The sequence below is a fragment of the Acanthochromis polyacanthus genome, chromosome 2 (genome assembly GCF_021347895.1).
Source record: "Acanthochromis polyacanthus isolate Apoly-LR-REF ecotype Palm Island chromosome 2, KAUST_Apoly_ChrSc, whole genome shotgun sequence".
Classification (NCBI taxonomy): Eukaryota; Metazoa; Chordata; class Actinopteri; family Pomacentridae; genus Acanthochromis; species Acanthochromis polyacanthus.
This window is the reverse complement of record NC_067114.1, coordinates 4,705,019-4,727,733: the sequence shown is the minus strand read 5'-3', so window position 1 is coordinate 4,727,733 and position 22,715 is coordinate 4,705,019. Positions and strand designations below refer to the sequence as shown.

At 39.4% G+C, this 22,715-nt stretch overlaps 1 protein-coding gene across 5 annotated transcripts in view; it reads right to left on the bottom strand.

The window, feature by feature from the left end:
• Window positions 1-3,764: 3,764 nt before the first annotated feature.
• The window catches only part of scml2 (Scm polycomb group protein like 2), a 36,942-nt gene continuing 17,991 nt past the window's right edge, over window positions 3,765-22,715 (bottom strand). For 4 of the 5 annotated variants that reach the window (XM_022200019.2, XM_022200033.2, XM_051941363.1 and 1 more), the window contains exons 8-14: window positions 13,315-13,625; window positions 12,055-12,184; window positions 10,533-10,739; window positions 8,948-9,121; window positions 6,786-6,998; window positions 6,152-6,306; window positions 3,765-5,908 (exon numbers count right to left, since the gene is read on the bottom strand). In XM_022200019.2, the coding sequence (XP_022055711.2) occupies window positions 5,783-5,908; window positions 6,152-6,306; window positions 6,786-6,998; window positions 8,948-9,121; window positions 10,533-10,739; window positions 12,055-12,184; window positions 13,315-13,625 (1,316 nt within the window). In that variant the 3' untranslated portion in view covers window positions 3,765-5,782. The remainder of the gene's footprint in view (window positions 5,909-6,151; window positions 6,307-6,785; window positions 6,999-8,947; window positions 9,122-10,532; window positions 10,740-12,054; window positions 12,185-13,314; window positions 13,626-22,715) is intronic. The other variant, XM_022200040.2, reaches the window with a different exon arrangement.

Genomic DNA, 22,715 nt, shown 5'->3' with positions numbered 1-22,715 from the left:
GGCCTTTTGTGTGACGCTTCATTTCCTCCCCATCAGAACCAGGTGCACTGAGACAACCAATCCACGAGATGGCAGTGTTTTCATGATCACGGTCTCAAATGCAAGCAGCTGGCTTTGGCTGCTTTTTTTTTGGTTGCAATTTTACGCAAAAATACAACAAAGAGGAAAATGGAAAATGCTTTGGCTGCTCTTTACATTCACAGACCATCTACTTCAGATGCAGGATTTACCAAAATTCAAATCTCATTATGACTGGATTGAAAAAATAAAGTCAACAAAATGAACTAAAATGAGGCTGTTTCATCCCAAACAAGAGAAATAGGCAAATTGCAAGTCAGACTAATTAATGAGTCAAAACTTAACTTCACTTTAATGTTTTGAGACTATTTTCTTGTGACTCTTAAGCAGAAAAACATTCATTTGGTGAACTTGGGTCTTTATCGACAGTTTTACAATGGCGCCTCTAAGAGTGGTCAATATATAATTAAGGGACTTCTGAAGTCCATGGGATACATCTTGCATACATTTTCATTAAAAGTAAAAAGAAAAAAAAGTTTTTATGTTCATTATGATCATGTCTTTACAAATTCCATCATTATTTATTAAGGAAACAATCATTTATTAATTAAAAGTGACTGGTTATCACTAAAATGTCAACTAAATAACCATCTGAATTTAATAACAACCACCTTCTAATTAGAAACACAGTAACAGAATGAGCTTATTCAAAAATATCTTTTACTAAGTTGAAAAATAATCATGACAGATATTTCTTTTTTGGCAATATATCAAATTTTAGATGGAAAATAAACTGTATCTGTGTCTGAGAAATCACTTTCAACTAAGTTACCCATTGCAAAAACACCTCTCAAGGAGGTGTGTTAATTCCAAATCACAAAACTTTCCATTTAAATTTTACTCAATTGTATATATAATATTCAGAAGAATCTTTCTGTAAAAATGCCATGTGGTGTTTGGTTATAGGAGGCCATGTTGATTTTAGTCCTGAAACAGCCAAAATGTCAACTATGATACAAAAAGTCCTGCAATCACATACTGACCCAGGTTCATTCACTGCAACTCCAATGTTCAAGTTTCTGGGAATGCAACTTCTACGTCCCAGTTCAAGTAAAAGCAGCATTAGATGACTCCAAAAGCAACTGTAGCTTCACCCAGTTGGTCTGTGCATAAACACTGGAAAGAGCAGCATAAAGTTTGTGTCTTTAGTTGAGGTGTGCACAGACGTCTCCAGAATCACTAAATTCCAATGATTACAATTAAGTTTTATATTAACTTACACGCAGGAGCTGAAGTTTAGTTTGTTGCTAACAATTGTATGGAGTAGCCTATTAAAAAGCGCCAGCATTAGGATCTAAAATGAGACAGTTGTACACAAGTAAGACAACATTAGTTAATAATTTAATTTATGATTTACATAAATAAACTATCCCCAACAAGGACATAGGATTAATTAGGATCTAAGGATAAATGACACTGTGTACTTCTCTTCATCTCAGTCAGGAAAGCTGTCACACTGTCACAGTTCATACGCTTAATTTAAATAATTTATTATACTGTTGAATTATTCATCATAGCTAGATACTATTTTGTTGTAAAAGTCTATTTTTTCTGACATTTTAGTTGTTTATTTTTTGTAACCACAATAATTCCAATCACTTGTTCCACACTTTCTATTTTATTTTATTCTTATTTTAATGTCAATCAGAGACATAAAAATGCCAAAATAAAGGGAAAATACTGAACTTATTTGTAAATTGAATTTAACTGAAAAAAACAACAACTTTAAAACGAGTGAAAAACAACCAGAAAGGTAGATCAGCATCAACTTACGAGCTATTTCCGGGGCTTACAGGTGTATGGGTGTATCTTGTGGCCTTCCGTCACTCACACAAGTTTTACATTTTGCTAATGGCATTACAACTAAGCAACTTCTATCCACAAGCAACACAAATAGAACAATGTGGTGCTTGAGTTAGCTTTTTTTTTTTTTTTGTCAAATTGCATTTTCCAGTGCCAAAAATGAAGTTTCAAGCTAATATCTATTCTGTTCGTTTCTTAATCTCAAATATCGAGGGTGTTTTGTGTTAAACGTAACCGTTGTTTGGTTGGTTGTTGTGTGTTTAAGTTTGACTTACTCTTTCAGGAGTCTAAAACGTGGGAATGAAGGTCCGTGTACTTCAAACACTTCCTGTTTGTTTACATGCAAACTCACGCTTTAGCTAGCAGTTAGCTTCTCGAGTTAGCTCAGGACAGACCAGGTGCATCTTTATAACAACGTCGACTGATACGTCAACTAATAAAAGCAGTTCCTTTTGCTACAAAAGTGGCCTTAATTTACATTACAGCATAAAAAAATGCCAAATATATTATATTCGATAATTAAAATAATATGATACGATCAATGTAAACATTGACTAGTATACTTAAGCAAAATTTGGGGGTACTTCAACTTCACTAAAGTATTAAATTAAATGCCAACTCCTATCATTTTTTAAAAATGCTGTAGTTGGATTTAATTTTGTAGTTACCAGCTGTAAAGTGAGGTATGTACTAATAATTAAAATCTTAAAATGTATCATTCTGAAATACTCATTTGTGCATGATGAGTGCATTTTAAGTTAATTTGTACTTTTATTTTTGACATTTTAAATGTGTGACTTCATATTTCTGCACTTTTACTTAAAATCAAAATATTTCTTCCACCTCTGTACAGCTTACTAAAAACTCATCTTCCTGATTATGAGAAACCATATTTGAATTTTTTTTTGTTCTTGTGAATGTTTTTAAAGATTTAGTTCAAATAGATTTTTTTTAGTTAACCCAGGACAAAGAAAAAAACATTTTCTTTGAAATGCTCATTTAATTCACATGGATTTAGTCTCAAATTTACAACATATTTCTGTTTGTTTCAGTTCAGAAAGCACTCTTTTCTTTCTAAAGGCATGATTTAATTTTAAGTAGAATTGCTATGTTTGAATCACTGTTTCAAAATGAAATATTTTGGCCCAGAGCCTCATGGTGCTGGCTATGGTTTTATTTACAGCTGCACACACTATGTATTTAGCATTGTTTTCATTTAAATAATGGTAAACACGTGGTAGAGAAGAGCAGTGTTTAACAGGGATAATATAGTGTGAGAAGAGCTTGCTTCACAACCAGGAAACAACATGTACCAAATCCTAGAGAATCTGCAGGAGCCATAATGAGCCTGTTTATCCTGAGTGAGCTATTTGAACTTGCTGATCTTTTAAACAATGATTCCTATTGGACTGTCACTTTCCTTAAATGAGACATTCATGATCTTTTGACCCTTAAGCCCCTATGCCCTGAGGACACACACACGAAACCCACCACTAAAAAGACTGCTCTGCCATGCTCTTGTTTTTTTTCCCTTTTGTTGTGTATTGTTTTGCTTTACTTCTTAAAGTCGCCTTTTTTCTCTTTCCTTATTTCACAATTATGTTCTCGCTGTAGGATCCAGTTTAACTGACTGGAAGCAGACAAATTCTGCAAAAAGGTAGAAATTTGCTTATGTGTTATGAACTGGGTAAACAGTTTTTATTCAGGCCTCTAAAAACAAGTAAAATATCTTTGATTTGGTTAAGGTTCAGAGGATAATTCATAAGTAGTCAATTCTTTGTTTTAGAGGTCACAAGTCAAAAGGTCAGCAATCACTGCACTTTTTTTTAATCTGTGCTAGAAGCTTCTATGTTGGCCTTGTGTTGGGATCTCAAACATTAAGATGATGTAAAGAAATGTTTAATTGTGTGAATGCATATCAAACATATTTAACAAACATCTTTCGTTGAACTTACAGTAAAAAGTCGTATATATACACATGAAATGCTGCAGAGCGACAGATGACAAGGCATAAAAAATACACATAGTTGGTTATTGTGCAGTCCCTCTATGTTGTAGTTATGAACACAAAATGCTAAAGACGTAAAACATCTTCTAAGAAGAAACAACCCTTACTAAAAACCTGAGTTTCACATTAAAGCAAGACGGTTTCAAGTATCAACTTGTTACCACTACAGGAGAGCAACAGTGTGAAATGCAGCTACAACAGACATGATTTGGTTTGAAAATGGTTCTGAAATGTTCAGAAAATGGAATATTTCTGCCATCAAAAACAGATAAATACTTTGAGACATGTGAATAATTACTCAGACACAATATCATCCTGTAGGTAGTTATTTGATGGTGCACACAAAAACTATTTCAGGCAGAAAAAAAATGATTACACTTACGCTTGATACAGGTTGATACACTTTGTTACAGTACAAAATGATATAAAAAAAACAACCTTTTAGCTTAACTTTACACAAAACAGCTTCTCCGTCGTGTACTCTCTTAGAAAGGAGCATCTAACCTTCCTGTACAGCACTCAAACTTCAATTCCATTGGTTTTATTCTGATGTCAAAACACTTACAGTATTCCAGTCATTGTGTGTGCGTGTGTGTGTGTGTGTGTGTGTGTGTTGTGTATGTGTGTGCATTGGATAATGTGACTGTCAAAGCATAATACAATCATGGAGCCACATCAGTGCTCAAGCTGAGACTGTTCAGCTTGAATGTCTTCCAGCATACAGAGACAAATAAAAGAAAAACAGCTCTTGAGGAACTGTTTTCCTCCATCTACAGCTTGCTCTGCAGATTTACATGTGATGAAAGGTTTTCTTCCAAACTAAACCCGGTCACCAAATAAATGAAATTGGTGCTCACTCTGCCAAAGTCAATTTATGATCTTTGTCAACAACGTAAGCGTGTGATGACACAAGGATGAGAAATATTTATGCAATGACTGACTTCAGGAAACAACACTACTCCAACATTTTGGAATGAAACCCTTCAGCTCCTTTTCATTCACATAACTGGGGCGCTCCTGTTGTTCAGTACCTCTCAGCAATAATGCTCATGACTTCATACATTCACTGGCATGCATAAGCTAAGTTTGACGGTCTGTGACGGACGCGGCCATTCAGAAACGTTATTGCATTGTTAGAAACGGGGCAGCGAGACGTTCACCGCCAGTACCTGAACTGACTTTCCCAGTCTTTAGTGCAGAGCGTCCATCCTGAAATTCTGACCAGAGACAAAAACAGCTGAACATCTGAAAAAGATTAGAGAAGCAGAACCTACAGTGGACTTCTATGAGTATATAAGTGGAAACCTAGAGGTAAATTGATAACGATTGATAAATAATGGCCTCCAGTTATTTTATAACAAGGCAAAAAGACACAAACATGAACTAAATTCATACCTATGCTTAGATATCTGATAATAATTACAGTTATGTAAGTGCTGACTTCGTGTTTGAAACTGTGGCGTGTAATTGAAAAAACAAATGCGTTCAGGTCTGGACAGCTGCTAGGATTTTACAGATAGCGAGGTAACAATTTTTAATTACTCAGTTGTTCATATTATTGTTTAATTATACCAACATGAAGGTCTAAATGTTCCTTCAAAGTCCTCTCCACATTGTCAGAAATAAAACTCTGTGGAATGATGCTGAAATTCTTCACTTGTTTGTTGGCCTCAGCTCGTACAATACCCACCAATCCATGTATGAGACTGAAAAGTGGAAACAGTTTTCATGTTGCTAAAACCTCCAGATTTACAAAAAAGTACCGGGGACATGACCTCAGTGTCCTTATTGGTAGCTGCAACCCTGCTTCAGGTGGATTCACGCTGCACTGCGTCCCTGTAGAATAATGTGTTGGTGTGTGTTGCCAGTGAGAAAAGGGAGAGTCTCCATCCTCTACTGTTTGGTCTGTTTCAGCTTCTCGATGTGATGGCAGAGTTTGAGTGCCGGGCCCAGCTTCAGTCCCATGTACTTCATAATGACATCACTTCGCAGAAGCATCAGCGCCTTGCCGTCGATCTCCTGCAGGGAGGAGATCACGCTGTCAGCAGGGGGAACGTCTCACACGTCTTCTCACAACAATTTCATCAAAATGGTGATGACTTGATTAAGGTGTTCGATGGAAAGACTTCCAGTCTGATCTGCCTTGAGTTTATTCATCCACACAATTACACCTAGCATGTCGAGTGGAAATCAGTGCAGTATTGTGGTCTGATGACTGTCGAACAAGACAAAGAGGAAAGTGGGTTGAAATTAAATACTCACATGCTTCCTGAACAGCTCGACATGCGGACCGAGAGTTTGGGGATCAGCTTCTTGGACAAACCGAATGACATCATCAACAGACCAGGAAGAAGCATTGCTTTGTGAACCCTCCTTGTCCTGTTTCACATGGTCTGGACCTGTTGTTGAACTGGCTGCTGGAGAACATGAAGGCAGGAGAAAGAAAAACAAAATCAAACTAATACCTACTATCTTCATATAAAAGCATACCAGCTGTATCTGCTCATGATTTTCTTCATCATAGATTCAGCTGATATCAAGAAGACCTTGAAAAGTCTTGAAATGTACGGAATTTTGGTCAAATTAAAATGAATAAGTGAAGCAGAATTTATTTTGCTGCTTAATCCTGAACAACAAACTGATTTGCAAGACCATTGGAGCTTAGCAAACAGTCACCCAAAGGAAGGTGGACTGAGAGAAAAAGTCACAATTTCCTTTTTGAGTTTTGAGGCGATTGAAAAAGTCGAACAAATTATAAATAATACAATCTTGGAATACAAAAAAACATTATTTGCTCATGAAACGCTCCTTATTTCATAGATTTTAGCTTAAAGGAACTTTCCCAAGCAGTAGGATCATTTGTTCCTGTCGGCTGTGTGCGTGTTCTTAACCGTACCCTCCACTCGTCTGTGCATTAACATCGGGTCAGTCGGGTTGGAGCTGACTCGTCGCAGTGGTGGAGGTGTTGTCTGCGTGTGTCCGGGGTAATATGGCCGCTCTCTCTTTGCTGCTCTGTAGTCAGATGTGGTGTGAAGAGGACGAGTGCTGGGAGTGGGATCCTTTGAGGAATCTTCTTTGGACAGGCCGTTTTCTGCGTGGGACAACGGTTCTGTTTCAAGCAACGAAGAGACAGAGATTAAGACTCCATGAGCGCAAGAAGAAAACAGAAAAAGTTTCAGACTGCACTGGGTCAAACACACAATCTTTCAACTAATGTAGTTTGAAGGCCAGTTTGGACTCAATGCCTTATTCCAAACCACTTCAACAGCTAAACAAATGGCTCACTGCAACAACTGGTTCCACACACCAGCACTTGTCAACCAGCAGCACCAACTACAACTTTGTGACCACTGATTTTTAACAGAGCTCCAGTACTGGATATTTTTTTTGTTATTTGGGCTGTAAAAGAGTTGGAAGTCATACTATGAGTGATTGCTTTTGCCCTTTTTTCAGAACAATCCTAAGCTTTCAATACATTTTTTCATTTCATTTTATTCTTTATTTCATTCATTTGTAAAGTAAAAAAAATGTTTTATGAAAATACAAACATTCTCTAACTAGAATGAAAGTGAGCAGAAAGAAGACATCTTAAAAAGCACACACCTGACAATATCTGACATAAACTACGTGTTTAGATCATGTAAAACAGTTTAATTTGTCAGATGGCCTTTAAAAAATGGGAGTTGCAAATAAATGGTGGCACACAGAGCGACATTCATAAACACCAACTGCCGTTTGAAACGCTGTATATAAATGCAGACGGGTGGTATTAAAACATCGAACATCAGGAATAATGGAAGGAATAATGACATCATCAAGCTTTCAGCGGTGGTGGGTGCAAGAGACAGACTGTCTCCTTGCACTTTGGTCATCAACAGAAGTTCATAATTAACTGGAGGGAGTTTCGGTAATAAAACCGGTGTTCACATGGATGCAGACAGCGATACAATGACAGAGCTCTATGGTGGCTCTCAGTCTCACTGTTTTCTAAACTCATGACCAGTTCTTAGAAGGTTTGTCAACTGAGCCAATTTCAAACCAGCACTAGTCAGGAGCTAGCATCGTGTTAGTGTTGGTGGAAATACGCTGATAGAGTGACAGACTCATGCAGAAAGATTCAGGAGGTGTGTCAAACTGGTCTCACTCCATCATCGTGAGTAATAGTGATTGCTGCTCACTCCTCCTACCTCAGCTCCCACCAGGCTTCATCATGTTAAAATGAATTTGCCATCACTTCTGAAACAGTAGCCACTGATGTACAGTGCTTACAAAAAGCGCTCACTTCACTTCAAAGTTTTCCTTTCTGTTGCTTTTCAGCATTGAAACATGTTCACATTTAAATTGCAGTGTTTTGCAAGTTTACAAGTTACACAAAAGACTCGTTCATGTTAAACAGATTTCTGAAAAGTAATGTCAATTATGGAAAAAATATCAAAATACTTAAGAGGAAAGCCACCAAGACACCTATGACTCCTCTGAAGGAGTTTCAAACTTCAGCGGCTGAGATGAGAGAAAGCTTTATGGAGGAGTCAATGTGTAGAAAAAAACTCAAAAACTTAGTTTTGAAGCAAGACAATGACCCCAAGCAAACAGCCAAAGCTACACAAATGGTTGCTGGACATTGCAGTGTCCATTACTTTAAGAAATCTGTTTTTATTTTGGCATGGAAGAGTCTTTTTTGTTAATTCTCGTCCGAAAACCTGAATCATACTGATCACAATTCAACATCCAAAAGCAATAAAGGGACAAAACCTTCATGGATTAAAGTCTTTTTATATGCACTATATACACAAATACAGTATTTGACTGTGAAGCTACTATGGAACTTTAGTGGTTTGTTGATGTTCATAGAAGTAAGTCAACTTTTTAGAAAGTGCAAGAGAAAAGTTCAAATTAGCTATAGCATGTATAATCCACTCACTGACAGCTGTAATTTGGAGATACAATGCAAACAAAACAAAGCAAAAGCCAAAAGTTTAGAGTCCGCTAAACTCCTTTTACCTTCCCTTCAATAATATTAAAGCTCTTCACAGTCACTCCACACACACATTTCCCCACCTGACTTGGCTCTGTTGTAGAAGCGTGTGTTGTTGCTGAAGGGGCTAAACGGCTGCGAGCTGAACAGACTGTCGCTCTCCAGATGTTGGCACATGTTCTCCAGGAACCGCAGCACGGAGGATGCACTGGAGGCAGAGGGCAGCTTCACATAGCGAATCCCATGTTCTGACCGCACTGAGGGCAGAACACAACAGCCATTAGTCTGCATGTGTGCGCGTGTACATGTAGCACATGCACACACAGACACACAGACACACACAGACACACAGACACACACAGAGACACACACAGACACACAGACACCTACATGCATTCACAGTTAAAGAAAACAGCAGATGGTTTCGGGTTAGGACCCTCCACTTATAAACCCAGCATTTTTCGCCCCATCCCACCCTGTGCTACACCCTCCCACCCAAGCCAAGCCTGCACAAATCCACAAATTAAAACCCCTCTCCCCACCCGACCTCACCCATAGCCTTCTCAATCCGACCCCCCAAGGGAGACTCAATCCCAGAATCCCAAACCAGGTTAGACGCACATGTCACTTCTGATTACAGACACAGCGCTCACATCAGCTGCTGCCACAGGCACCATCTTTTAATCCTCCTCTCTCTCCTTTCTCTCACACACACACACACCACATTCATATGTCCTTAAACCAATTTCACCTGGCTGATTGCCCATCCAGGACATACGGCATTAGAAATCATAAATTATTTGGCGCCGCTATTTTAAGAAGTAACTTTTGATGTTTAACATTTGGGCTGAAATATGCTAATTGCTTTGCTTGCCAACAATTAAATAACAACATTGACACCCATGTCTATATGGTAAATGTGAATCTATTGCATTTAGTTAGCTTAGCTTAGCATAAGATGACAATCTGTTAGCATGTCTCAGTCCAAAGGAAACAAAATTCTCCTATGAGAACTTGACTCACCTCATTCATTTAATATATCCAAAAACTGATGTATAATTGACAAAGGAGTTTGTTTATTAGGACCAGTAACCTGGCAACCAGCAGAGGCTCCTGGAAGTCACCGCTCTTGACCAAGAAACAGTCGGTCGCATAATCCATCATTTCACTGTCATTCTAACACTTTAATTTTTGTAAGGAATTCATCATTATGTGTAAATAAAAACACTTTTGAGATGCTGGGTGGTGGACTTTATTAACTTTCCAGGCTAGGTGCTAAGGTAAGGTTCCTGCCTGTAGCTTCATATTTACCATCCAGACATTAGGGCAGTGTAAACCTACTTTTGTAACTCTTGGAAAGAAAGCAAATTCCACCAAAAAGGTTGCACTGATCCTTTAACAGTATATAACTTCCACTGGAGCAGTTTTTGAACAACTACTTGATTATCAGTTTTGATACGTGAAAATTACAAATTTGAATTTATACTAATTTTTCACCAAAAAAATTCCCAAAATTTAGCCTTTTAAATGTAAATGGGATTTGCTACTTTCGTATGGGAAACATTTGGGGTTTGCTCTGGTAGAAAAAAACAGATAATCTGAAGACATCATTTGTGTTTGCTTGCAGGTTCTCCAAGGGGAATATCCAGGGATGTTCAGTGCCTTTACCTCTGATGACCTCTCCTCCAGTGTGGGACTGGCTCTGTAGGAAGGACAGCAGCACAGAGGGCTGGTATGTACAGTCCACACAGGCCTGGACAGCCTGCTGCAGGACTGCATTGACTGGAGCGGGACCGAAGTGGTCCGGGAGCTGCTGCACGAGTTTACGGTCCAGATGTGGGCCGTAGTTTCCGTGCTTGTTCACATAAACACACACTGGGACGAAACAAAGATAAGGAAGCATCAGTAAAGGACAAGAAAAGCTGGACTCTATTTGGTGGAATCACATTTTAGCTGAATCAAGCTACAATTCACTACCAGGCAGTCACTAAAAGCCACCACATGTTCAGAAAGTATCCACATACTTCGCTGTTGGGACTATTCGTGCAGTAGATTTACTTTCAAATTTATAAAGCTGACATTTGTTTTTCATCAGGATACTCTAAGGTCAATAATGCATAATAAAACAACACTGAAATATCTCAAGTAATCAGACCCTTAATTCCCCTTCACAGCATCACCTCTGACACAGTCGAACAATTACAGCTTTTAGTTTTCTTGGGTCATCTTTACAAGCTTAGCACATCTGGATTTGGAAAGAAAGCATGTCAACTGCCCTCTTCACCCCATGGGTGCTCTGTGGATGGGTGGGTCACTACTAAACAATAGAGAGACGCATGTCCTAAAGCCACTCAAGCATACATCTTTCAAGCACCTCCATAGCATGATGCTGCCACCACCATGCCTCACTTTAGAGGTGTAGAACTAAATTATGAGGACTATTTTTTCCAGATGTAGTGCCTTTAGTGCCTTTAGTGCCTTCAAGTGCAATTTTGCAAACTCAAATTATCATCATCTCCTGAAGTTCATCAGCTACATAAACACTACGACACGTCTTATATGATATATTATTATTTGGAAATACATCACAAATCAGACCTGCATGAACCACATCTATTCTGGTTCCAAACTACATATATCTGACAATTATTGAAGCCTCTGTTTTCCTGGGAACACTGACTGCTTTAGAAATGTTTTTACACCTTTACCCTAAGGATTTATCATTATGTGGTACTTAGATCAAGGAATCACCACTTGCCGCAGTTTTACCCTACAGGTCTACAGAGAGATTCTGGAACTTCATAGCTGGGGTTTATCTTGACATTAAATGTAAACTGTGGAAACTTGTACCAGAATATACTATCTTATATCGATTCAGTTTGCATCAGGTTGGCACAAATCGAGTTCTCGTTACATTTTTCAAACAGGATGCACCAAGGTGGAGTAGCACAGATCTAAAAGGCTCAGAATGCTTTTGTAAAACTTTTTGATCTCTTAAAAGGTTGCAAATATCGCTAAAAGCCCGTTTTCACTTCCTCATTAGGTGTTCTGTGTATATGTTGATGGGCAAAATCCTAATTTTGTCAACTTAAAATTAAATCTACAACAACAAAATGTGCAAAAACCGAAGAGATCTGAACTCACATGTACGTACATTCAGGCATTCCATGTAATCTTTTCTCTAATTTACCTGTACAAACTACATTTGAGCTGTTGCTAAGGTTGTTGTCCACTGAGACATGGCTGGCACTCAGCCTGGTCTCTGGAGGTGGAGCAGTCACTGATACTGACTCCAGGGACTGCACCACTCGAGCCTTCTTCTGGAATAAAAAAAAGAACAACAAATTCATTATTCACATTCATTGTATCTCTGTGACCTGAAAAGGCTGTTAGGTAATGACTTACTAAAGGTGTGTTTTAACTCTACTGTATGTGAACAGCATGGCAGCAGATAGAACAGCTTGTAAAGTACATGTTTTTTTCATATCTAAACATAAACAAACAATCCTCCTGTTTTTCCTCAAACAGTGCACCTCTGACCGCGTCTTCTCTTCACCAAAATTGTTTACATATACAGACACACAATCACACTCACATTCACACCTACAGGAGTTATCGATTAACCTCAGCATGTTTCTGGACTGTGGGAGGAAGCCGGAGTACCCGGAGAAAACCCACACATGCACAGGGAGAACATGCAAACTCCATGCAGAGAGAGCCCAGAAACCAAAAATAGAAATTTAACATAATTTCTAGATCATGACAAGTTGTTTTGATCAGGAAGTAAAAGACTAGATTGTTCATTGTTCTTTGGTCATTTGTGTCTCATTTTTGTAATATCTTGTCTTGTTTCTGTCTGACTTTTGTCATTTGTCTCATTTTTTTTGTCATTTTCGTCGTTTTGTGTTTCCTTTTTGTCTTGTTTGTGTTATTTGTCTTATTTCTGTCATTTTGTGTTTTGCTGTATTTGTTGTTTTGTGTAGCGTTTTTGTCATTTTGTGTCTTTTTTTGTCCCGCTTGTATCGTTTGTCCATCTTTTTGGTGCTTTGTAACTTTTTTGTTTAATTTTTTGTCTCTTTTTTGCTTTGCGTCGTTTGTCTCATTTTTGGTCGTTTTGTTTCTTGCTTTTGTCGGTTTATGTCTTGTTTTTGTTGTTTTTTTTTGTCTTTTTAAAATTAAAATACTCTATCACTCAGTTCCAGGCAGCTGTGACTCAAAGTTGTGTTCCTTTGTAGACACTCCGATCTGGAAGTTTTAATGTGCAAATAATAAACTGAGACATAACGTTGTTGAATGACTTGAAATGTACATGTTTTTTTTCATATCTAAACATCCACAAACAATCCTGCTCTGTTTCCTCAAACGGTGCACCTCTGACCGTGTCTTCTCTTCATCAAAATTGTTTCCGCCATTGTACACAAAACATAAAACAGCAGGGTCAGTGACTCACCTTGTTCCTCGGCTTGGGCCCTCTTTTCTTGTGTGGTCTGGGGGCCAGCGGAGCCTCCGAGCTGGTCCTGGCTGGGCTCTGTGACGCTCCATTTACTGCTGCTGCCGCCGCCGCCGCCTCGGCCGCTGCTTTCAACAAAGCGATAGTCTGGGATTTGGGACGGCGACCTCGGACACCCTTGCGAACGGGGAGGGGTGGTAAGGGGTTGGGCAGTCGGTATGAGGTCTGCATGGAGGAGGAGGAGTTGAAAGAGGAACGACGTGTAGCTGAGGAGGAAGAAACCGGGGCGAGGAGTGCACCGGGGAGGGTAACTGGGAAGGAGACAGATAAGATTTAAAAGATGAGTATAAACACGAATCAGGCTATGCTGAAAATGATGCATGATAGATATTTTAAGGTAAATAAATTCAAAATCCACAGCAGAAAATGTCACCTTCCAAGAGAACATACCCACACATAAGGTTGCAACCAGCACTGATTTTCATGCCACTGCTCAGTTAATTTTTTTAATAATATTTTTTTTACATTTATTATCTTGTATGACATAGAAAAGCATGAAATCCTCACATGTAAGAAGCTGAAACCTTGAAATGTTTGGCATTTTTTAATTAATTAATTCAATTTTTAGATGAGTTCCTGACTGTCAGCTGACTAATTGTTTAATCAACTAACACAACATCCTAATTATATCTGCTCATCATCCATACAAAGAGGCTTCAAATAAAGACGCTCAACGCTGCCGTCGGTCCCCGAGACGGAGCACAGAAGCAGAAATTTAGAAAGACAAAAGACGCTGGAAAATGAATAACCGAGTGGTCCTGCAGAGGAGATTTGTTTTGATTTTTCAGAGTCCTGTGAGATTGGCAGCTCCTTTGTACTGAGCCCCTCCCTGCACTGAAATCAGAGTCAAAAGTCACGCGTCCCCAGAGACCTTCACGCGAGATGGTTCCTCAAAACCTTCTGCTTGTAGCAACAAAAACAAGAACCATGTGATACAATTTTAAGTCTTTATACGGCATTCAATACTGGATGTAATGGGAGTTTTAAAAACGTGCAAACTATACATAAACTAATGCTCAATTTAAATCGACATTCATACCACAGCGTGATGTTTTTTAAGGATTGTTTGAGTTTAGTTACTAAAGAGTTGGGACCAAAATGTGTACTGACTGAAAAAATCAACTGTACATTTGCAGCAGCAGAGTTTATTGAACAATAATGAGTAAGAAAACAATAAAATATTAACTTCAGATAGGAAACATTAAAGTCAAATATGCTTTAATGCTCAATTCAAGACATGTTTGTGATGCCAGGGCTGAATTATGAATACATTTTAGTTACTACCAGTTCATCCTCGTGTATTAAATTAGTATTTAGTCAGCCCTAACTTTGGCATGATGCCACTATTTCTTATTACTCACTTGGTGTTTGTATACTGGGAAATCCAACATGAAAAAATCTAATTATTGCTATTAATATTAGAAAAATCAAACACCTAGACACCGAACATCTGGGTGTTTTTTGATTGGCGCTATGATGAAACCAAGTTACTAAAAGGCCGTTTACTAGACAGGTTTTAACTGTGAGAAGGACATTTCATGGGCATTGTGTCTGTGATGAGATATAATCTGCCAATAACTGGTACACCGATGCTAACATCTGGCTGTGTGGGATGTTCTGTTATTTTTGGGACGTTGTTCATGTAATCATGATGCTCGAGTCCATCCAAAGATTGCCGCTGCATCCGCCTTGCTACTTTTATCTCCTACTTCCTAAGAGGAAAAGGGCCCCCCCAAGAAAATACCTGCAAAATAATTCTAGCAACAGACTTGAATAATTTCGTAGATGTTAAAATAGAAATAAAGTGACAAGACAGTGAGAAGTGCCACCAGCTATTGTTAGGAAGAAGAAAAGAAGAAAAAAAAACACAAAGCAGTGGCAGCACCACCAATTTCTGTCTTCATTAGCCCTAGCATGACACTGTGATGTGATCACATAATCACCACAGTGGATGTGTGAACGGAAGAGAGCAGAATGAGAAAGAAAGAAAGAAAAAAAGCAAGGAAGATAACCATCTCCTAGTTCAATACCACTGTACGGCTCGGTGAAAGCGGGGGCCTCAGAGTGCATGTCGACGCTCTCATGGGGCCACGGCTTTCATTAGAGCCTCGTTGACTGAAGCAACATGGAGCGACAGTGGAAGGTTTACAGTATTCTCTGAGGGGGCCAGCCTGGGCGCCCTGAAAGCTGCTTAATTGGGAAATGAGTGAAAGTGGGCGTCGAATAAGGCAGTGTCTTGTTTCAGGGGGCGAGGGCTCTGTGGCTCACCAGGAGCAGTCACACAAAGCGTGCACACTGAGCAACAGTGATAGCAACCTGCCAGCACAGTGGTACACTCATTCACATGCAGCCAGAAGCCATAAACCCTACAAAGGCAGATCAAAATGTGTTTGCAGGGTACCAGTCGGTAGCAGCGGGTTTTAATTCGCTGTAGGGAATCTAAGTAGGGGGCCTTCTCTGATCTTTCCCTGTTGTAAAAAAAAAAAGAAAATCTAAGCCGTTCACATTATGTGACAGCCACCGAAGCAACACACAGAGCTTCCACATTAATGTCATATCCTACCATATATTGGTTTATTATCACATTTATGTTAAAAAAAAAAACACCTCTTGAAGAAAATCTGCTTATAAATGACTAACATCAACCAGCGTCAGAGTGACAGCTTCATACGGTCTGTATCTGCTGGTTCCGGCTCTGCATGATGAGTGAAAGTTCAAACAGTTTGGGAAAACAAACCCAGGACTCTCCTCTTGAGTGTAATTCAAAACCCCTGTGGATTCGAACGCCGTTTGGCTGCACAGCCTTAATGACTGTGAGGCCGCTTGTAAAACTACCAAACCAGGTACGACTAGCTGCACTTCAGCTGCATGTCTACAAATCATTCAGCCTTTTCAAACAACATTTTATCATAAATACTAGTGACACAACTAACAAATGCAATCCTTTTTTGGTTGATTGTTGAGCAGATTAAATGCTGGGAATGTGCATATCATAATTCCCTAAAATCAGCTAATTTTAAAGCGATGTTTAACAGAAAAAAAAGCACTGAAACCTCGTATTTTAAAATGTGGAACCAGCAGAAACAGTACAGAGAAAGGAATCCAAACACGGCAGCATGGTTTGCACAATGACTGATTCAAAGTAGCAAACTTACACTATGCAAGAACTTTTAAATCAGCGAATAGAACAAAACAATACTGCAACAAATCCAAATGTGCAAACAAAATTTTAACGATTATTCCTCACAAAAAACAACAACAAAACAAACGGAAAATATCAGATATACAGTGCAACAAAACAGAGACATATGGAGCCGATCATGACTATATAATTCCAAGTCGACCCGTTGACCTGTGTAAGCCACAGCCTGAGGAAACATGCGCGTTTGTGCACGTATGAGAACGGCAAAAACTGAGAAGTGTGTCTGCTGTCTGGGGGGGAGGGGCTCCACAGAGTTGCCGCTCATCTAATTACACACACACACACACACACACACACACACACACACACACACACACACACACACACACACACACACCCCTGCATGAAGAGCACCCTCAAAGCAAACAGTCCAAACACCCACACACTCTTTTGAGTGAAATTTGCAGCACTATGAAAGTCATGAGCAGCAGATTCAGGTGTGGTGGGACTGTGTGCAGAAAGCAGAACGGGGGGAAGTTACTTAAATAGCTTCAGGCCATGTAGTAGAAACACAACAATGTTCTCCGGCTTCAAAACACACACTAGCAGAATAAAATCAGCCTTTTTGCTCTCTTCTCAAACTGCATTATTTTGAGCGGGTAAAGCGAGCAAACATTCAGATCTTTTCCTGAGCCCTTTGCAAACCAAAGCCTGATGCCAAACACACAAAAAGACATGATCAAAAACACATGGAGCTCCACACTTAATTACAGCCAACAACACAGTTAAAGCTCCAGACTTTGAGTCATTCAGTCGGTGAAATGGTCGCTAGTCTCTTACGTTATATTTGAATGAATGCGAGCGATTCAAAGAAGAAGAAAAAACTCTTTGTGCTTTAACAAAGGAAACTGTGTGAAACAGCAGCTTTAACCATTTACCCCCAAAAAGAAGGCATGAGAGGCAACTTTCATCTGAGCTGCAGATTTAGCTTTAACTTCCCTTCCTTCTTTCTAAACTGCAAAAGAAAAGCAGCAGTTTTCAAGATTTTGGATCTTTCAGGGACGCTGTTATTGAATATCAACAAGCTGCTGTGACTTGTGTCCATGTGGATTTGGCAGATTTTAGGTGTCTTTCAGTGGAAAACAAAATCTTGCATATGGTAAAACAGAAATACAGACACATTTAGAGAAAACAGAGTCTCGTGAAACACGTTCAGAAACTACTGCCATGTTTGATCTGAGTCCCAAAATCACAAAACATCTTTTAATTCATCAACAAGCAACCATTACTTGAGTCCACTGATGACTGATTTGTCAGATTTTATGTGTCTTTCAGTGAGGAAAAAAAAACTTGCACATGTCATAAAGGGAACATAGATACTTCCACAGAAAACAGAATCTCATGAAACATACTTAGAAGCATGCTACATAACATCTTAATCAAAAAACATTCTAGACTAAGCAGATAATATAAACTGTGAGAAGTTTTTCTTTCATTTTTGCTTAAAGAGCACAAAGGAAGAGGTTGGCAAACACAGTCAACTCACCAGGAAATCCCCACCGAAAAAAGCAGAACTTCACTGTTGTGGCTTTTTGTAGTAGTATTGCAGCAGCAGCGGTGGAAACAGCGGCGGTGATAGTAGTACTGATGTCTGCAACAATACTACTCACTGGGTACAGCTGCTTCCTGCTTCTCTCTTTCAATCAACTCTTTCTCCTTTGTTGATTTGCCTCACTACTTTTTTCCCCTCTCTTCTCAACTTTTCTTTCTCCAACACGCTCGCTCGTCTCAGCTGCGCTTCATTGTCTCGTTTTTTTCTCGATCAGCTGCTTTCTCGGTTGCCTCCGTGCGTTTCTGCCCCTCGTCTCTTTTCTACCCCCGGCAGTAGCCCACAACAAAGCCCACGCTGCCTCTGCCTGTGCCTCTGCTGCTGGCTGAAGCCGCTGCAAAAAGCTTCCCTCCCAATGAATGAGCAGGAGGGAGGAGGCGGGAGGAGGAAGGGGGGAGGCAGATTTGCATAGAGGGGGGGGGGTAAGGGAGGGGTAGAGTGAGAGAGGGAGGGAAGAAACAGTGGGTTCTGGGGGAGGGAAGGGGGGAGTTGAGCCCTTTATTAATGTTATCTGTAGGCCATATCGACAGTCCGCATCAGTCACCTGCTTCTGAGAAAGCCTCTGTTGGAGGGGATGGGGGGGCAACAGTGGGGGATGGGGGAAAAGGGTGAGGGCTAGGAGAGGGGGGTAAAAGGTTAAACTGGATCCGAAGAGCCCTGATTGAGGCGGGTGCAAAGGGCCAAACTCCTGGAGTTGGTGCACGACGTACAAACACAGTCTCACATGCCAGGAGAAGAAGGAGGTCCTAACCCCCCCACACTCTGTAACTTTAGCCCATTCAGACCCTCCCTGATGAAAGACGGTCGGGTCCAGCATCAGGAAGCAGCAGCGACATAGTCGGACATCACCCCGGCTCTGGAACAATGTGGAGCAAGAGCGGTCAGAGGAAGCCTGCACAAAGCCCCCTCAAAGACGTCTTAATCTGCTTCGAGAAAAGACAAACCCGGGCGCTCATGTTGCAGATTCAAGACGGAATAAAAACTCTTTGATATCACTTTGCACAACACGATGTTTCCTAATGAGATATATAATTATTTGACCCCATTCTCGCATTGAGAATTTATTTTCAAGTCTATTCTTGTGAGAATCCCCACAGAGAATTCGATTTGTTTCGTCTACGAGGGCCAGAAGAGCTCAGAAGTTACAACAAAAGGCAGAAATAAATCTACATGCATGATATTCAAGAGAAGAATGTGCAGACTTCTATATTTTTGATAGCAACATCATAGCATTTTTCCAAGCAATCGGAGTAATATAATGCATCTCTACGGGGTAATTTTAAGGTGACAAAAAGCTGCATTATTATTTGGAATATTGGAACAAAGAGGACCACCAGCGCCGGCTAACACGCACACGCTCAACCCTTCATGCATTATTCACAAAGCACCGTTCTGCATTTGGACCAACAAACTAACACAAAGATGCATCGCACCAAAAGTGGAAGAAAAAAAAAAAGAAGAAAAAAATTAGCACGATGACAAACGCTTACTGTACAAAAGGGAAAATAATTACACGCTATCCTGGCATCCTCCTCTTTCAAAAATATGCAGTGGGATCGCAACAGGACAAGTTTGATGAAAGCTAATTAGGAATTTTAAACATAGTAGTAATTACAGAGTCTCTCACTTTCTTTTCACGCACACACGGCTAATTATCAGCTCATTAACACCCCAACCGAGTCCTACTTATTCACTTACTCACATACAAACAGGGGAGGTGCTGATTTACTTTATTCTTTTCTTTTTGTTTTCTTCAGACACAGGGTAAATCTTTCTACATGCACATACACAGAAGCAGGATTCATAATCTCAGACTGTAACAAAGTCTAAGGTCAAACTAAACTGAAGACGAGGTGCAAATCCTGGGTTAATCCTCAACAGTGTCAAACCTCTCAGCTTTATCAATTTTAGAAAAGAAAAATGCTTGTCTTGTGGAAGAATTTGACAGTTACATTTTACTGGAAAAGTAGCCCCAAATCTCAGTGCATTTCAGATCTGTAGCAGAGATTAGGTCATTTGCTTTTTAAAATATGGAAGATCTCAGGATTTCTCATCAGCCAGCTTTAGGAGAGTTTCCAAATTAAAGAAATGATTGATGCCCTGTTTACTGATCTTCAACTTTCTCCACAATATTGTTAGAGGTACAAAGTTTGAGCCAAGTTTTGCCACTTTCTGAGCTGTCAGTAGTTGGGTCATTACATAATTGTGGGACTTTTTATATCATATTTGACATTTTTGCTGTTTTCAGGCCTAAAATCAACATGGCCGCCTATAACCAAACACCACATGGCATTTTTAGAGATTCTTCTAAATATTACACTGGGGAACACTCATTTTGTTGCATTTAAAAAAAGACTTCTATAGTCAATTTGAGTGTGCTGATTTCAAATCTGAAGTCGGTTTTTGTCTGCAAACTACAGATTTTATGCAATTTGACATTTTCATTTATTTTTTAATGTAAAAGAACACACTTTAGACTGTGTTTTGAACTGTCTAAAGAGTCTCCATTCAGCAGGACTACAGTAAGGTACGCCCAGTTCTTTGAGAAGCCCTGGGATGTCATGGCAGTAAACCAACTGTCTTCTGAAAAGAAGGTCACAAAAAGCTGGTCACGCTTTCTGAAATATGATACTTTAACAGAGTGATCAACAAGATTTCTGCCTTGTAATCTTGATGCCAAAATCTCTGCTGCTTTCTTTGAAAGACCTAAATCCCGCACTAAATCATTCAGTTCAGCCTGGGGAGGAGGTTTACGCAAGTTCACATTTGTACAATTTTATTAACCTCAAATTGCATTCAAACTAGAGCTTGTAGAGAAAAACTAATTTCAGATTTGAAATCAGCGCCTAAAACTCCTTCAGAATCAGTTAAAATATCCAATGCAACTCGAAGTTACTGAAGAAGTGTTCCCCTGTGTTATACATACAACTGAACACAACTGACTGAATATCTTGTTGGTTAGACAAAAACAAGCAACATTATCAAGATGTTGTAGTTTAGGCAGAGGTGGACAGAGTAGCCAAAAAATCGTACTCAAGTCAGAGTAATGTTACTTCAGAATAATATTGCTCAAGTAGAAGTAAAAAGTAGTCATTCAAAAATTACTCAAGTAAGAGTAAAAAAGCATTTGGTGGAAAGACTACTCAAGTACTGAAAGCACTGCGTATATGTTTGACTGGCAGTATGCTATGAAAAACCAAGATTTGGAAATTTGTGTTTCTTGTGCCTGAACTCGTCATTTTTTAAAGATGTTATTTAATTTTGCAATTTTTATTTTATTATTTGGAAATACCAGAATTTGCACATTATTTTAAATTTTTGTCTGTCTGATCACATCATTTCTAAAGATATAAATCAGACATTACAGTCAAACAGTTACTCAGTACTTTCACTACTTGAGTAGTCTTTCCACCAAATACTTTTTACTCTTACTTGAGTAATTTTTTGAATGACTACTTTTTACTTCTACTTGAGCACTATTATTCTGAAGTAACATTACTCTTACTTGAGTACGATTTTTTTGGCTACTCTGTCCACCTCTGGGTTAAGGAGTGTGATCATTGTTGACTGCTTTCCAAAATTTTGAAGATTAAATAATAAATCTGTCAATGGCAAAAGAATAAGCAGAAAATACAGGATTGAATGCAAATCTGTCCGTTACTGAGATGAATAAACTCCAGTTTTTGTTTAAACTACAACAAACTGTACAGCTGGATGAACACAGTTAGCTTCCATTTAGTAAACAATGACCCCAGTGCAAAACTGAAAAATGAAGCGTGTCTAAAGCTGAGAAGCAGATATAATGTCATGTTCAGCACATCTTAACTCTTCCTGGTCTAACGACACAAAAACAGCGGAAGGAGGCCGTAAACGTCACTGCATCGCTGTGAGAACACGCTCTGACAGACATGGAACCGCTGTCATCCATCAGCTATGTGGAGAAAACCCAAACACACACACACACACACACACATGCACACACACCTCCCATTAATCAGGGCTGCAGGTCTGGGATATTTCAAGCTGCTTCCTGACCAGCGGACATCGACAACAAGGTAAAAGGGGAGGAAACTGCGAGATGGGAGTCGATGAGATGAAACAGCAAACACGAGGAATGATTGATATTTATCACGCCGGCTAAACTTTATTAGAATTTCAGAGTTCAGCAGACTGACTCCAGAGTCATTTGTCAAAAGGAGTTTGATGGATGGCAAACGTCTGAATACCTGCCACAGGAACTAAACAGCCAACGCCTGAACATTAGGCGAACCACAAGGCGACGCCCTGGTGGAGCTGCTGAGCGTAATTACCGTATAATTACACACTGATTGGTAATTAATAGTTGGGTACAGCCTCCACAGTTTCATAATATCAACCAAAGCTCTTATTTCTGCAGACTAGGAGATGATCACAGGCCACAAAACAAAAGAAGGGAACACAGAATTCCCAAAGAAGGAATCGGGGTAATTTTGTCTTTCATAAGAGGCCTCAAACAAAAACGCAACCTCAAAATTGGTGGAAAAGCTTCTTTTTTTTTTCAAAGGCAGTAGAAACTCCTGCAAATAATTCTTCACTAATTCAAAGAATATT